This window comes from Schistocerca serialis, chromosome 12 (genome assembly GCF_023864345.2).
Source record: "Schistocerca serialis cubense isolate TAMUIC-IGC-003099 chromosome 12, iqSchSeri2.2, whole genome shotgun sequence".
NCBI lineage: Eukaryota > Metazoa > Arthropoda > Insecta > Orthoptera > Acrididae > Schistocerca > Schistocerca serialis.
The window spans coordinates 166,817,527-166,835,316 of NC_064649.1; the positions used below are offsets into that span (position 1 = coordinate 166,817,527).

General features: G+C 41.5%; 1 protein-coding gene across 4 annotated transcripts in view; it reads left to right on the forward strand.

The window, feature by feature from the left end:
- Positions 1 to 17,790, forward strand: part of LOC126428312 (uncharacterized) — a 196,262-nt gene that overhangs the window by 108,069 nt on the left and 70,403 nt on the right. For 3 of the 4 annotated variants that reach the window (XM_050090244.1, XM_050090245.1, XM_050090247.1), the window contains one exon: positions 1,902 to 2,081. In XM_050090244.1, the coding sequence (XP_049946201.1) occupies positions 1,902 to 2,081 (180 nt within the window). Of the gene's footprint in view, positions 1 to 1,901; positions 2,082 to 11,132; positions 11,358 to 17,790 lie in introns of all 4 variants that reach the window. The other variant, XM_050090246.1, reaches the window with a different exon arrangement.

Consider the following 17,790-nt stretch of genomic DNA (forward strand, 5'->3'; position numbering starts at 1 on the left):
ACACAATCAGAATGCTCCTTTTCTGGAAGGGCTGTTGACTGGAAGTGAGAAGTGGATTGTGTACAACAACGCCTGGAAGAGTAAATTGTGGCACGAGACAGAATAGCCACCACTGTCGGTTTCTAAACTGGGGCTGCATATAAGAGGGGCTCTGCTATGCCCCTGGAGGGATTGTAAAGGCATCCCGTATTACGAACTTCTTCCAAATGAGACTACCACTTCCAGGAGATGCTCTTCACAGTTTGCTCGTCTCGAGGCAGCAATCGATGAGAAATGACCGTATGTGGGACACATACCGTAATGCCAGACCACATACCTCTATGGTGACCCATCAAAAGGTGTGTTCTTTTGAGTGGGACGTGTTATCCCAACTGCCGTATTCACTAGACTTCACCCCCTCTGACTTTCATGTGTTTTATTCCCTGCAGAATTTTCTGAGTGGCAAATGCATCACCTCCTTGGAAGACAACAGAATGAATCTCGAAGAGTTCGTCAACCTGAAAACTCACATATTTTGAAAGAAAGGCATTTACAAGCTCCTAGAGAATGGCAGTATATTGTCAACAATTATGATGTATACTGCAAGAAATAAATAGTTTATTTACAAAACCAATCCACCTTATTTAGTTATATTGTGCACGACCTCATGTGTGAAGTGTGTAAGCAGACAGGTCGGCAGACACTTTGTCGTAGCCGTGCCGCACGGAGTTGTGGTCCCAGATATTCTTTGTGATTGTACTGTAATGAAAAGCGAATAAACTTGTGAGACAATGTAATGTAAGAGAAAGAAAAAAAGCATGTTGATCACCTTGGAGGATGGTAGAGGATGTCAGATTGAGCAGAATTTTCTGAATAACCATAGGTCGTAACTGCACCATTGTGGAGGGGCAGCCAAAAGGCGGCAAGCACACAGAAATGTGTGTGCTTTTAAATTAACAGATACTGTTGTCTGCTGATCAGTCAAATCCCGGTCAACTGTAAATGCTTGTCTGTGGCCAGTTACATTATATGTGAAGTTTTTTCATGTTGACTGGCTAATGCTCGACTAACAAATCAACTATGCTAATTGTACCATAATGTCATTAATGTTTTAAAATAATAATTTGTACTGGAGAAACAGCGCTGCACTATGATGGACGTGTGGTACTGTAAGGTGCAATGATGAAATCTAAAGGCCACATGTTTTTAATTATTGCTAATGTAGAGTGAGTCTGACAAGTACACCTTATTCTGACAAAAATCACACACACACACACACACACACACACACACACACACACACACACAACTTCTGTGTGCTCTTTGCTGATTGGTTGTCATTTTTCAGCCATAGCTCCCCAACATTGCTTTTCTGGCTCCAATTATTAGGGAAAATTTTGCTGAAATTGATATTGCCTACACTAATATTACCTTACTGTCACAGGGTTCCCCCCTCCCCTGTGTAACAACCACCTCCATATCAGAGTGGTCACAATTGTGATGGATCAAGTATGTCTTGAACCAGTCAAAATCAAATATTTGTTCTCTGGGAAAATAGTACACTTAACAACTACAAATGCATTACTTTTCAGTATTCTAACAATACTACGTTATCCAAATCATGTAGGCTGTTGTGATCTATGACTTGGACATTTCTGGACAATGTAGTGTTATGATTTAAATCTTTTCATGAGAGTTTCTTTCCAGCTGGATTCAATTAGCATGGCAAGGTTGTCAAAATTGGCAAGCAGGTTGTGTCATCTTCTTGCAAACAGATAGTGTCAAGATTTCTCTCTCTCTCTCTCTCTCTCTCTCTCTCTCTCTCTCTCTCTCTCTCTCTCTATTTCCCCCTTCCCCACCAACCATTATTAAGACAAAATTATGTGGCACAACGTAAACTATGTACTCCATTTTCTTTTAAGGAACGGAGGGCTGCCAAAGCTGAGAGTGCTACATCTACATAATGGGTGCAAACTGGATGATGACGCAGTGATTGCCATCAGCCACGGGTGCCCTGCTTTGCGAGAGCTGTCTATCAAATATGCTGAGAATCTGTCTGATACTGCCTTCTCTCAGATCTACCATCTGCAACATCTTGAAATGTAAGTAGTGTTGCTCACTGGAATGTACTTTAACTGAGCAATGAAACTATAACTGCTGCAGCAGTTGACAGTTGCAGAAATTACTCATAAATGTGGTGTTTGAAATTGCATTATGAATCGTTAAGTCGTGACCCTAAAAGAAAATAAACTATTGACGATTAGAACTGCAATACGTAGCGGCAGTAGGCAGCAAATATCAAGTTGGCAAGTAGTGTACTGAACGTTTGGATATGCAGACAATTAGCATTTCAGTGCAGCCACACAGACTGGGTAGAAGTAACTCCACGTATCTTATGTATGTAAAGGAAGATTACATAGCGAGTTCCTCATCCAGAAGTCACGTGTGAATGTTGTTTGCCAGAAGGTCACGTTACTGCCTCATCTAAGATGGAGAAATGTCTGCCAGCGAGTGTCAGAGAGTGCCGTCTGCAGGATCGTGGCCGGCAGTCACGGTAGTTTATCATTTGACTACAGCGCTGCTTGCTTCGCTTGGGATCCCACAGGTATTAGGTTTGTGCATAACTTGTACAGTTTTTGTTTTACATGTTTGTATTCTAGTTTCTACACGTTTATTTGTCAATTGTCATTTTTTATTTGTGGTTCACTGTTGCCATTTGAATTTACATATTGTCATTTTGTCATTTGGAGACAAAGGGGAGCTGTGGACACTAGAAAATGGAGTGCCAAGTGGAGAAATCTGAACATTTTCGACTTATTCTTCTGATCGAGTCCAGTAGAGGGGTGACAGTAGCGGAGGCAACGAGAAACATTTGTACCACACATAGGGATAATGCCGTCGGACAGAGTACAGCAAGGAAATGGTTTTCTCGTTTTAAGTTAGGTCATTGTGACACTAGTAACTCTCGGCATTTGGCAAGATCTTCAGATTCTGATTGTTTAAACACAATAATGCACAATGGTCCGTGTCATTGTTGTCCAGAACTGGCAAATGTAATGAATGGTGACCATTCCACCGTTGTGTGACATTTACATGTGGTGAGGAAGGTTGAAAAATCGGATATATCGATATCGTACCATCTAAGCTAAAACCACAAAAATCAGTGGCTGGCCACACGTGTATACCTGCTCGCTCATCGTCAGTCGGCTGCAAATAACACCTACCATTCTTATGCTGTATCATTGCTGGTGAGAAGAAATGGTGTCTTTATGCTAAGATAAGGAAAATAATGGAATGGCTGAGCCCAAACAAAGCAACAACTCCTCATATACAAACCTGTGCGCATTCACAAAAGATAATGTTATGCATGTGGTGGAACAGCCGACGGTCTGTTGTACTGTGAACTGCTTCCCTGAGGTTTAACCGCCACTGCTGACTTTTATTGTCAACAACCGAGATGTCCAGCAGATGCAACGTGATAATGACAGCCAGGAAGACTGCACGAAGTGATGCCACTCCACAATAACACCCATGTGCATTCTGATAGACTAACAGTAAACGGTGTACAGAGTTGGGAAGTCATTCCACACCTCATATTTTCATCTTTTCCACTCTGTTTAACAATCTTAAAGAAACTTCGTTTCCCAATGAAAATACACTCCGAACACTGCTTGCCGCATATTGGTAAAGTTACCCCAGCGTTGGCAGACTGTTGTAAATATTAAAGGAGAATATTTATGACAAAAGTCTCTGTAATGTGTATCTGTCGTGTTTATTAAACTTACGGAAAAACTCTACAAACTTATGCACCGACCCAATATAATGCAAACGTGGAATTGATAAGTTTAGGAGACCTGTGCTCAGTTCGATCCGGGATGTCGACGGTCCTCAGTGAGTGAGGCCCGAGGCGACAGACACGTCGTTCTTTCGGTCACCTAGGGTCACACGGCCGTATATCGTTCATTGAGAGCGAGATACTGACAGTAGCGTGGCGACCGTTGTTGCAGTTTCCCACACTGCTGCAGCAAAGAGAGGTGTGCTGACAGCATTGTGTGCCCAACAACAACACCACACACTGGAGCAGCACCACATCGTCTGGTTCTGTGATTTCTTGAAGGTGTACTTGTCAAAGTGTGGAGGCTGAGAGGAGAAAAAACATTTGCGAGGTAGCCTATGTCATTGTTGTTCGGGCCAGATGGCATCGAATACAGAATGAGATTACCACTTATTTGTACTACTAGTAATTTCTTACATTTGTGACAAGTTAAGTCCACTGGCTGTGACATGCCGTTTGGGGCCTCTGTGACATCTCTCGACAAGATGATGTACAAATTGACCCAGCTCGATGTGGAGGATGGTCGTCAGTACGCCTAGGCAGAACGTCCCCCGTATCTCTCACCCGATTAAAATGTTAGGTCACGGATTGCTGAAAGACTGACGTGCCACCACCACGAGTGACGGATTCCACTGTAGGATTGACGCTGGAATGGTGTACAGTCTTAGGTGCAAAAACTTGGCCACCGCAGAGACTTAAAAAAGTCTGAGTTGTTCACTTTAGGGGGCAATGAAATTGGCCACCCCTCAGAATTCTAACCCCATCCGTATGCACGGTGTAGGATACGGAAGTGTCTGGAGGACTTCTCGAGTTGTGCTATATCGGTGGTGAGACACACAATGTAGACACAAAGTTGTGTCCAGTAATTCCTCTAGTTTTTACACTGTATTTCAGCTTTCTGTTAAAGTTATCCATCTGATGGAACTTCAAAGATAATTCGCTTCACATTCTAACACATCAGTAAAAGCAAAAACTTCCGGAAACATTTCTGCAGAACAGCTTGTCACTGTGTCAATATCAGAACAGTTCACACTTGCAAGTTTGCTGGCCCTTACAGTGGCTACCGGCTGCTGGCCACCTGTCATCTAGTGCCATCTGACCGTGTGGTAGCAGCCCGGTGCTGTGTCTGTACTGATCCACTGTCACTTTCTTATTTGAAGCTCTTGTATTTATTTTGATGTTACGTGGCGGAGTTTGCATACTTGAAACTTATGAACATTGTTTAAGTGATGTAAAATAGTTGAAAGAGGAAATAGGTCCAACATTTTTCACATTGTCTGTTTTGGGTTTAATAGAGAGTTGAAGGCAATGGAGGAAGCTCAAAGTATTTGTATTGTGTGTGGGATGAGTGCTGTTGCGAAAGACACATTCGACATTCAGAAAGTCTCATTAACCGACATGTGATGATTGTGGACATTTAACCATTGTGTGACATTCACATTTAGTGGGAAAGTTCTAGGGGTAGCATCAATGATTATCACTCCAATCGTCCTCGGTCCCAGGTTTGAATTCCGCCGTCGCTCAGATTTTGAATAAAAATGATCAGCATTGGCAGGCTATGACTTGTGGCATAAGAAGTCACCCTCATTCTGCCAGCGTCCTTGTCGAAGAGGGTGGAGGTGCAGATGGAGGTTCAGGGCACTCTTGTCCTCGGGGTGAGACAGGACATGTGGCCTGTAACTGATAAAGTGTCACAATGATCTCTCCATTGGTAAAAGATTCCAGAAAAATCCTCCATTCAGACCTCCTGGAAAGGACTGCCAAGGGGGAAGTGACCGTGAGAAAAAGATTGAGTAATCAACGAAAGGATAACATCGTATGACTCGGGGTGTTGATTGCTGGAAGCTTGAATGTGGTAGGGAAGCTAGAAAATTTGCAAAGGGAAATGCAAAGGGCCAATCTACATATATCAGGAGTCAGTGAAGTTAAATGGAAAGAAGATAAGGATTTCTGGTCAGATGAGTATAGGATAACATCAACAGCAGTAGAAAATGATATAACAGGTGTAGGATTCGTTATGAACAGAGAAAGTATATAAAGATATTGAAATGATAATACCGTACGTAAAGGGAGATGTAAATCTAATAGTCATGGGGGACTGGGATGCAGTAGTAGGGGAAGGAGTATAAGAAAAGGTTACAGGAGAATTTGGGCTTGGGACAAGGAATGAGAGAGGAGAAAGACTAATTGAATTCTGTAATAAATTTCAGTTCGTAATAGCGAATACTCTCTTCAAGACTCACAAGAAGAGGAGGTATACTTGGAAAAGACCGGGTGATACGGGAAGATTTCAGTTAGATTACATGATGGTCAGAGAGAGATTCCGAAATCAGAAACCAGACTCTAAGGCGTATCCAGGAACATATAATGACTCAGATCACAATGTAGTAGTGATAAAGAGTAGCCTAGTCAGGAAGAATCAATACGCAAAGAAGTGGGATGCAGGACTGCTAACCAATGAGACATGCTTGAAGTTATCTAAGGCTGTTGATGCAGCAGGTCAGAATAACACAGTATGCAGTACGCTTAAAGAGGAATGGACAGCTCTAAAAAGGACAATCACAGAAGTTTAAAAGAAAGGCATAGGTACAAGAAAGGTAACTGTGAAGAAACAATGAGTAATAGAAGAAATACTTCAGTTGATCGATGAAAAAAGGAAGAACAAAAATGTTCAACAAAATTCAGGAATACAGAAATATAAGCCACTGAGGAATGGGAATAAATAGGAAGTGTAGGGAAACTAAGACAAAATGGCTGCATGAAACATGTGAAGAAATTGAAAATGAAATGATTGTCGGAAGGACTGCATCCGCATATAGAAAAGTCAAAACAACTTTTTTGTGAACTTAAAAGCAAGGACACTGATATTAAGAATGCAGTGGGAATTCCACTGTTAAATGCAGAGGAGAGAATGGACAGGTGGAAAGAGTACGTTGAAGTTCTCTATGAGTGGGAAGATTTGTCTGATGTGATAGAAGAAACAGGAGTCGACATAGAAGAGGTAGGGGATCTAGTATTGGAATGAGATTTTAAAAGAGCTTTGGAAGACTCGAGATTGAATAAGGCAGATGGGATAGACAACATTCCATCAGAATTTCTAGTCATGGGGACAAATGGCAACAAAAAGGCTATTCTCCTTGGTGTGTAGCATGCAGAAGTCTGGCAGTATACCACCTGACTTTTGGAAAATCATCATCCACACAATTCCATAGATTGCAAGAGCCAAAAAGTGCAAACATTATCACACAATCTGCTGAACAGCTCATGCATCCAAGTTTCACACAAAGATAATATACGGAAGAATGGAAACAAAAGTTGAGAATGTGTTAGATGGTGATCAGTTTGGCTTCAGGAAAGGTAAAGACACCAGGGAAGTGGTTCTGACATTGCAGTTGATAATGGAAGCAAGACTAAAGAAAAATCGACACACAGTCATAGGATTTGTTGGCCAGCAAACAGCATTAGACAATGTAAAATGATGCAGGGTGTTCGAAATTCTGTGGAAAATGGGGGTAAACTATAGGGAGAGACGGGTAATATACAAGAGCCGAGAGGGAATAATAGCAGTGGAAAGTGAAGAACCGAGTGAGGACAGGGATGTAGTTTTCCCCCCTACTGTTCAATCCATACATCAAAGAAGCAATGGCGGGAATAAAAGAAAGGTCCGAGAGTGGAATTAAAATTCGAGGTGAAAGGACATCAGTATTAAGATTTGCTGATGACATTGCTATCCTCAATGAAAGTGAAGAATTACAGGATTTGATGAATGGAATGAACAGTGTAATGAGTGCAGAATATGGACTGAGAGTAAATTGAAGAAAGATGAAAGTAGCAGAAATAAGAACAGCAAGAAACTTAACATTAGAATTGATGATCAGGAAGTGGATGAAGTTTAGGAATAGTGCCCAACAACACCAGACAGGAGAGTGCCGTCGCCTTCTCTGCATCGTCACCAGCAGGCAGGTCCCAGTGCAGAGGAGGTGAGGCTGGTGCCACCGGCGACAGTGGCCGACGCGACGGTGGCGAATGAGGCTGGTGGAGCAGAACAGCCGGTTGTGGCAGCAGACCCGAAGCCGGAGACGGACCACTGCTGGTGCCGGGAAGCTGTAACCCCAGAGTGCCGCACGTAGAGGAGGCAGCCTGTGGGACGGGGGTGCCTCCACAGCACGTGTCGGCTGGGGCTGCGGCAGCGGGGTGTGCACCCGTGACCTGGTAGCTTCCGGCGGTGAGCCGAAGTGCAACTGATCGAAGTGGTCTGCCCGTCAGCCTTACGGACGTCACAGAGACAGTGGCAGGCGGAAGTTGCCGAACCCTCGCACCGACACGGTGAACCCGACGTGAAGGGGCCGGATGAACCTGACCGCGGCAGGTGTGGCGCAGGCCCCGGAAGGTGGAGAAGCGCACGGCCTGCTGGCCGTAGAGCAACTTAATAGGCACGGAGCGATAGATGCTCAGAAAGAATCTGCAGCAAACTTTTGCACTTAGGACTCGAACGTACTCACTAGCGGCTCTGCCTTGCCATTCGATTGATAGTGGAATAGTGGAGCCGTAACGTGACGAATGCCGTGATGGGAACAAAACAATTGAAAGGCGTGAGAAATGAACTGTGGCCCATTATCAGAATGGATAATAGAGAAAACGCATACAAATTGTGACCTCCGCCAGAGATGTCCACGCTCACCGGAGAATGTAAGGAAACTGAGAAAATGCATCTACAACCGAGAGACAATAGGAATTCGGGAAGAGCCCTGCAAAGTCAACACGAATATGTCCAATGGCTGGCATAGAGCGGACCAGGGGCAGGACATCCTGGGAGATGCCCATTGTCAGGGACACTGCTCAGAAGCTACGACAAAATATAAAATTTTGCTGTCAGTCACTGGCCAAAAAACACATTGCCTAGCTAACAGTTTAGTGCGTGAAACTCCCCAATGGCCCTGTGGAGAAGTCGTAAAACCAAGGACCATAACGTAGCGGGAATGACTACTCTGGGAGAGAGATCTTCCATGGACAACAGCACGGTTTTAATCTGACAAAAAGTTTCAAATGTTGTTCTGCAGCACAAAAATCCATTCTTAAAATATGTCGCTTAAGTAACAGATATTTAAATGTTTAATTTGGTCTTAGCTGCATCATTTACTTTGTGGAAGAGTGGAGTAGCAGGCGATGTGGGATGCAATTCAGGTATTGCTTCATTTTTACATCAGTTAAAAACTGAAACAGAATGGAAGTATATCAGTGAAGAGTGGTTGTCTCTACAGAGGAAATATGTTCACACACACACACACACACACACACACACACACACACACACACACACTCTCTCTCTCTCTCTCTCTCTCTCTCTGTGCCCCCCTCCCTCCGGCATACAATATAATGTTGAAAAAACTTTGAAAGCGAAATTCGTAACTCTGTGACGGTCATATGATGTGGTGATCTTCCATCTCCAATCCATGAAGGAGATTTTGATTTGTAACTGAAGGGTTCATTATGAAGATATGGGTGTCTAAAGCAGGCATTTGTTCACAACAACATGGTAAATGTAAGAGTCATTTGTCCGTGGGTGCTGTTATATCCCCACCACACCCATACAGCCCCGTGGGGACATATGGTAGTTCTCCATCCCGCAGCCATGGACGTGGTTTGGTTTCGAAATTCAGGGGTTGATTTCAAAGATATGGGTGTCAAAAGAGGGCATCTCACCAATGCACTTATTATGGGAAGATGATGAAGCAACTTAGAATCAAGTGCCAAATTGGCAGTTGGGCCAGAATGTTTCTTCTAAAAATTTCCAAGAATGTTCCCAAAGGTAACAGAGTCCTTCAGGAGATTTGAGAATGTTCTAGATCTCTGAGGTATTCTGAAATAAATGGGAGGAGCATTACCTACACATTCTGGACATTTTCAGCAAACACTTCTAGGTCTTCCAAAATCAACTCCAGCAGATGAAATCAGTGCCTGTTTGAAGAAATAATTTCTTTGGCCTCTAGCGAGGAAATTAAAATTAAGAACAAATATGAGAGTTCAGCTTTTGAATGATGAAGTGAAACATTTTGTTAAAACACTCCAGCACATTAGTGAAGGCACCCACCCAGTTGAGTTTGTAATTGCCCAAATTGAACTTACAAATGATGTATGTAATACTGTCAACAGCCCAAATGACTTAATACATAATTTTTTCCAGATATTGTTCGAAATTACTCATGCGGATTATTTGAAAGAGCCTTCTAGCAGTAAGAAATGTAGTTGGCAGTATTAATGTAACAATTCAAAGATGTTGTATTAATTTGGAAGACTCATGCTTTTATCACAGTCAGCTACATGTAGGTTTTACTGGGGCTGAGACATCAAAAAAATTTATGTATCTACTCACCACATAACAAGATGACAAATATAGTTCATAAGCAAGTTGTTGTTTCTGGATATATGAGTACTTGAAGTGGTTACTGTTGCATTATGGTGGTCACCAGAACTTCTTCCATCTCTTTCGTACCAGAGTATATTGTAATGGAAAAAATTTATCTATGTTGTCACACTTTTATGAATATTTTCGAATGTGAACGGATGTTTTCGAATGTTGTAGAAAGTACCTGAATTTGTTTTAACGTTCTTGAATGTTATTGAATGTTTTGGAATGTTCTCGCTGTTCTATAAAGAAGTTATCAGCTAAGTACTTTATTTCACGTTAAAGCTCTATCAAGTACTTCAGTGAATTTCAGAGTGCTGGAGAGTATTTTTGAGCAATTGAGAGTAAATTTTAGCATAGTATACTAACATTTCTACAATTTTTTGAATGTTCTCGAGTTATCTATAATGTCCGCAGAAAACAGAAGAAAATAAAAACCCTGCAAAATTGATCTTTTTCTGCTACTAAAGATATATAAAAACTGTCAATGAGTACAGCTGAATTTTTTTCATAGTAAGGCAACGGCTTATTTACAGTTATTTACAGTTTGGTGTTTATCACTGTGTCAACAAGGGCTTCTGAATAAAGAAACCTGATATTTAGGCACTTTATAGGAGTTAGTTAATTGCTTTCATGCTTCAGATTGAGACAGTTACCTTCCTTGCTTTAGAATTTTCTTTAAGATTTTCCTGTTCGTCGCTGCCATGCCATGTCACTTCAAGTATGTCCATCATTTTCCCCATCTGCATTATACTGGAGTTTTTTTTTTTTTTTTCTTGAAGGCATTCATAATTTTTCATTTACATGAAAAATGCTCGGTTTCACAGATGGCCACCAAAAGTAAAATTCATTAACATTTTCTCTGCCAACTTGTTACCAGATAAACAATAACACACTTACGGTTTATTCCAGACTGGATTTATCGTGTTGCAGAGGGCTTGGCGAAGCCCTGTTCCCCTCCCTAGTTGGGCTACCGCGACTTAACAAGTTGCGATTCGAAAACATGGATTTTGTGAAGTTGCAACCAGGTCTTAGCAGTATCCTTGATTTATCGGGTTTGCACTGCCTGATATTTGATTATTGCCGTGTTACTGGAGTGCCGTTTGATAAGTTTCCTGGAAAGCTTGTCAATCTCAGGTAAGGAAGAATCTACTTCTACACAATTACTCTGTAGTTAACACTTGGGTTTGGCAGATGGTACATAAATACAGAACCACTTCGACTTTCCGTACCATTCCCTCTCAAAGAGCATGTGCGGAAAATGAATAACTCCTCTCGCAGTTCTATTCCCACGTGAAATATGGATTAATGTAAGATAATGACTGACATAAACAGAGAACAGTATAGTGTCTAATTACAAGTTTAATAGCGAACATGTTGAGTGTGTCACATCATATATGTTCTTAGGGATAATACTAAAAACTGGTCTGAAATGGAAATTCAAGTAAAAGATTTGTTGAAAGACTGCTGGGAAAGAGCATTGCATGTGAAAAGGAAGTTGCATATGAGACGGCAATACAACCAATTACATTGCTGTAGAGGCTTCATAGGTACGGTACCATCCCAAAATGTGGCAAGTGGCAATTCTGTTTCACAATGTAGCCCCAATCCCTGTAAACCCACAGAGTGATCATTCAGTGGAATTCCAGCGGGAATTACTGCCGCTTCTCTGAAGTTGCAGCAGTTGCTGTTCTCCAATTTGGTATCCCAAATGGTATCACAGCTCTGCGGCAGTCAGTTGTCTGCGGAGCTACGTGCTGCTCCTTGGGATTGAAATATTGGTGGCAGACCCTAGTAATGATTTGCATCACGTAGTGACTAACGTTCAATGTCTGTGTTTCATCAATGCTCACCAGTTATAGTATTGAATAACTGTACATAACTGCATTACGTGTGTGATCCACAACATATCTGTGCTGATTCATGAGAAACTGTTAATCACTTCCTGTCCCCACTGTGGATAGTAAAGTTCATGTTGAAATATTAGTAGATGCTTATTCAACAGAAATTCTACCGCAGTTCACTGTCATATAATGAAAGTTTGAATTTTGATTCATTTGTCATATAATGAAAGTTTGAATTTTGATTCATTTGTTTGAGATCAAATTAGGACACTGACATAAAAGGATACCGTTAGTAATATTTCCATCAGTTCTTTTTGCAACGCTGCTTGTTATCAGTTGGTGGAATTTCTGTACTACTACTACAACTACTACTACTAGTACTGCTACTGCCGATGTCTTGCATTTTAATTAAGAAATATATACTTTAATCAAATAATCACTATTTCTCAAAATAGCATAAAACATTGACTATTTTCTTGAATTCCAATACATACTTTTCGTATTTCTTATGGTTCACTTCTACCAAATGAAGATCTGAGTGTAAGTGCATAAATATTGTACTGCAGCTTAATTACAGCATTGTAACAGAAAACCATAACCTAGTAGCCATTTCGGATAGTAACTAATCTTCAATACTGATCAAATACTGTAGAAACAGAGCGAATGCAGAGGGCATCACGAGTGTGGCCAATTGCAGGACATGACTGTGTTGTAGGTTTGCAGGTTACTATGTTTTAGGAGAGACACGGCACATACTGTACTCATATGAGACACTGATTTAGCAAAAAGTGGATGTACAGATCATAACAATATCACGAAATAACTAGCACTTTCAGTAGAGACAAATTCAGTGAAAAATTTTGGGTGTAACAGCACAACAAAAATTGGACTGGTTCTACACCTGTGGGAATAAATGTATCAAACAGTATGTCGCACACAGTGGGAAAAAATTAAAAACTGTGAGAATATTCAAAAGGAAGAATATAAGATGGTGTTGCTATGGTCTTCAGTTCCAAGACTGGTTTGATGCAGCTGTTCACGTTACTCTATCTTGTGCAAGCCTCTTCATCTCTGAGTAACTGCTGCAACCTCCATCCTTCTGAATCTGCTTATTGTATTCATCTGTTGGGCCCCCTCTAAGATATTAATTCCCCTCTATCCCCGTGTCCCCTCACAGACATACGCTCGAACTAAGTCTTAAGTCTCTCTCTCTCTCTCTCTCCCTCTCCCTCTCCCTCTCCCTCTCCCTCTCCCTCTCCCTCTCCCCCCCCCCCCCCCCCATTACAGATTGGTGATCTCTTTCTGTGTCAGGCCGAGTCCTATCAACTGATGACTGATCCCTTCTTTTAGTCAGGTTGTGCCACAAATTTCTTTTCTTTTCATTTCCCAGTATCCTCACTAGTTACGTGATCTACCCATTGAATATTCAGAATTCTTCTATAGCATACATTTCAAAACCTTCTTTTCTCTTCTTGTCTAAACTGTTTATTGTCCATGTTTCACTTCCGTACATGGCTACACTCCAGACAAATACCTTCAGAAAAAGACTTTCTAACACTTAAATCTATATTCCGTGTTAACAAATTTCTCTTCTTCATAAACATTTTTGTTGCCATTGCCAGTCTACATTTTATTTCCTCTCTGATTCAGTCATTATTTTGCTTCCCAAATAGCAAAATTAATTACTACTTTTAGTGTCCCATTTCCTAATCTGATCGCCTAAAGGTCGCCTGATTTAATTTGATTACATTCAGTTATCCTTGTTGTGCTTTCATTGATGTTGATCTTATATCTCCCTCTTATATTTCTCTTTCAAGACACTGTCCATTCCGTTCAACTGCTCTTCCAAATTCTTTGCTCTCTCTCAGATTAAAATGTCATCAGCAAATGTCAAAGTTTTTATTTGTTCTCCATGAACTTTAATTCCTACTCCAAATTTTTCTTCGGTTTCCTTTATTGCATGTTCGGTGTACAGATTGAATAACATTAGGTATAGGCTACAACCATGTCTCGCTCCCTACTCTACCACTGCTTCCCTTTCATGCCTCTCGACTCTTCTAACTGCCATCTGGTTTCTTTACAAATTGTAAATACCCTTTCGCTCCCTGTATTTGACCCCTGCCACCTTCAGAATTTGAAATAGAGTATTCCAGTCGACATTGTCAAAAGCTTTCTCTAAGTATAGAAATGTTATAAATGTACGCTTACCTTTCCTAAACTCATCTTCTAATATTTCATAGGGTCAGTACTGGCTCACGTGTTTGTACATTTCTCCAGAATCCAAACTGATCTTCCCCAAGGTTAGCTTCTACCACTTCAGCCATTCTTCCGTAAACAATTCATGTTAGCATTTTGCATCCATTACTTATTAAACTGATAGTTCAGTAATATTCAGATCTGTCAGCACCTGTTTTCTTTGGGATTGGAGCTAATATATTCTTCTTGAAGTCTGAGGATATTTCACCTGTCTCATACATCTATCGCACCAGATGGAAGAGTTTTTCCAAGACTATCAGTAGTTCTGATGGAATGTCATCTACACCTGCAGCCTTGTTTTGACCTAGCTTTTTCACTGCTCTATGAAATTCTTCTTGCAGTATCACATCTCCCCTCTCATCTTCATGTGTGTCCTCTTCCACTTCTGTAATACTGCCTTCAAGTTCATCTCCTTTATATAGACAATCTGTATACTTATTTTTCCTTTCACTTCTTTGCTTAGTACTGGTTTTGGAATCTTAGCTCTTGATATTTCTATAGCTGCTTCTCTTTTCTCCAAAGATCTCTTTTATTTGCCTGTAGGTGGTATCTGTCTTTCCCCTCTGGAAATATGCTTCTAAAGCCTTACATTTGTCGTCTAGCCATTCCTGTTTCCCCTCTTTAGGAACCACATGTTTGTATGAAATGCATGTATGAACACAGCTGATTTTTAATTAAAACCCAAATATCTACTGGTTTCAGTCACAGACTGTCTTACAAATCAGGATTGGAACAGTTTTAGCCACATCATCACATCTGTCATTACTTAAATAATGGCCACATCTCATATGTAGAGCATGCCATAAATTCCAGTATAATGCACAGGACTTTTAAAGGTAAACATACTAATTAAAACACAGCTGATGGTCAGACATGCATTTCGTACATTACTTGACAGCTATTAGCAGTCATCTTCCAAAAATGTTCAAAACCACGATTGTCTGGCCTCTCCACAGATACCCTTCCCTGCTTGTATTGCTGATGCATGCAAGTGAATTCACCAACTGTGCAGTCCACGCTTCATGGGAGTAATAAAATTGTAGTCAAAAAGGTCATTGATAGCAAGTAAAATGTTTGTGTGTCCAGTTGGATTAATATGACTACCACCAGTTCATAGCCATAACATAACTGAATGCTGCATGAACTTGCACAGGCAGAAGTAAAAGTTGACAGGAGAGCTGGTAAGTGGTGCACGAGTGTATAAAGTTACATAGACAGACATAGAGAAAGAATAAAAGGTAACATAGTTGTATGTAGAAAGAACAGTGCAATAATTAAAAAATACTTGACAGAGAAATTGAATTTCATAAAAAAAACAAAGACTAGTAAATCTAGTCATTATTAAATAGAAGAAAGGTAAAAGCAGAATGTGAAATGGCACAGTAGCCTGTTCCACAATGTAACAAAAGATTTACAAATTATATGGTCAACATATTGCATAGCAGAATGAAATTAACCCATCTGCTGCTACAGACATGCTCTCGGCATTCTGTGCTGAAGGTGGCTGTAGTGCTTGCCAAACGCTGGTGTCTGTGCTGACAGATGGCGTTCTGGCCGATATAAAATACTTATCAGATTTTTTGAAAACTATTAGGTGAAAAGATTTGATTTTTGCACATCCTACAGTCTGATATCTTCACTTGATAAAGGACTGAATTTCTTTTCATTATATGCCATGTGTTATTGTATTGCAGCAAATTAATTAGGAGCAGAACATTACCTCATTTCATTCTCGAGTTCTTGGGTTTTATACCCAATGGACAGACACGCTTGATGTGCCCATTCGTGTCCTCAAACATCATGTATTGTCTGGTCATAACAATTCTCATATCTCATAAACTATTCAAGATATTAAAAAGAGTTTTTTGTGCGAATGATAGCACACAACGAGGCACATATGTTGTATGAAATATACTCAAATCTTTTTTATTCACTGAGATAGGGAAGTAACTTCTCTGCAACAACGAGAGGTCAGCAGCTCAGGATGCTCACAGATATCCATTGCACTGTAAGAATACCGAAAGAGCACACATATACATGTCCACTGTACCTTAAAAATGGTGTGGCAGGATGTGTATATATGTCCAAAGCAGCAAAAGGGTTAACAGGTATGCCGAGAAGACAGCTGATGCAGACGGGGCGCCACCTCACGTATCGTGAAGGTGATCTGGCTCGCAGTTGTATGCGCAGGACTAGCCAAATGGCAGAAGGCAGGAGTAGAAGCATACAATTCTTGGGTTGAAATGTTGTGACCTATCATCAGTGTAACTTATAGAAACATTCTATAACAGTTACTCAAAAATACTGAAGAAATAATCTGATTGAACTCCTGCTCATTTAATACTCTTCATACAAAAGCTGATCTACAGTTCTTCAAGTAAATCTAGCTTTTTTTTCCATTTTCATCGAGCAGACCACATACGGAGATTTGGGTCTGGCCGTGAGTCGTGCACAGGTAGCCACATGTTAAGGCGACCACTCGCGATAAGTGGGAAATCCACGTTCGAGTCCCAGTCCGGACAGATTTTCACTGTCGTCATTCCGTTCTGCAGCCGACGACAGTCATTATGCGCAAGTGCAAACTTGTCTGACGTGGCACTTTATCTGACGTCCTAAGGAGCGCGATTGTGGTTTTTCAGGCTAAGAGTAGAAGCATTTCCAAAATGGCTAAGTTTGTAAGGCTGTTCGCATGCCACTGTGGTGCACTGATGTTGTCCAAAAGCACCTGTGGTGCACCGTCGGTCAAAGATGACGGGGCCGTGCTGACTCCAGTGCTGTGGCCAGTTACATTAGGTTTCTCAGTCGGGGATCCACGGTACGAACAGCTCGATCGAGGCGGTCCCACAGATTTCCAGTAAGACAGCTGCGGAGACGTTTACGATCGAACAGACGTGCAACTGTTCAGCAGCTGACCACCCAAATGAACCGAGGTGTCTAGTTCGTGCACCCGCGCCGTGTCGTTCGTCGGCGATGGGGCCTGGAATTCACGTGCCAGTACTGCAACTTGATGTCCACTGAGTGGTGGCAAGTGGCCTTTTCAAGTGAATCATATTTTGTGCTCCATCAGACAGGTGGCCTTTGGAACAGTGGAAGAGTTGAGGCTAGAGGAGGGAGTGTTATGGCCTGGTGAAATGTTTTTGTGGCATTTGCTGGGTGATCTGGAAGGCACAGTGGATCATCACAAGTACGCATCTATCCTCGGGGGACCGTGTCCACCCAAACACGCAATTTGTTTTTCCTCGGCACTGTGGCACGTCGCAGCTGTCAGTGTACGTGCGTAGTTTAAAGAGCATCGGGATGTGTAGATCGTACAACCCTGGCCTCGAACTTCTGGATTGAAACCCAATTGGAAATCTGTGGGACCACCTCGACCGAGCTGTTCGTACCGTGGATCCCCGACTGAGAAACCTAATGTAACTGGCCTCAGCACTCGAGTCAGCACAGCTCCGTATCCCTCTCGGTACCTTCCA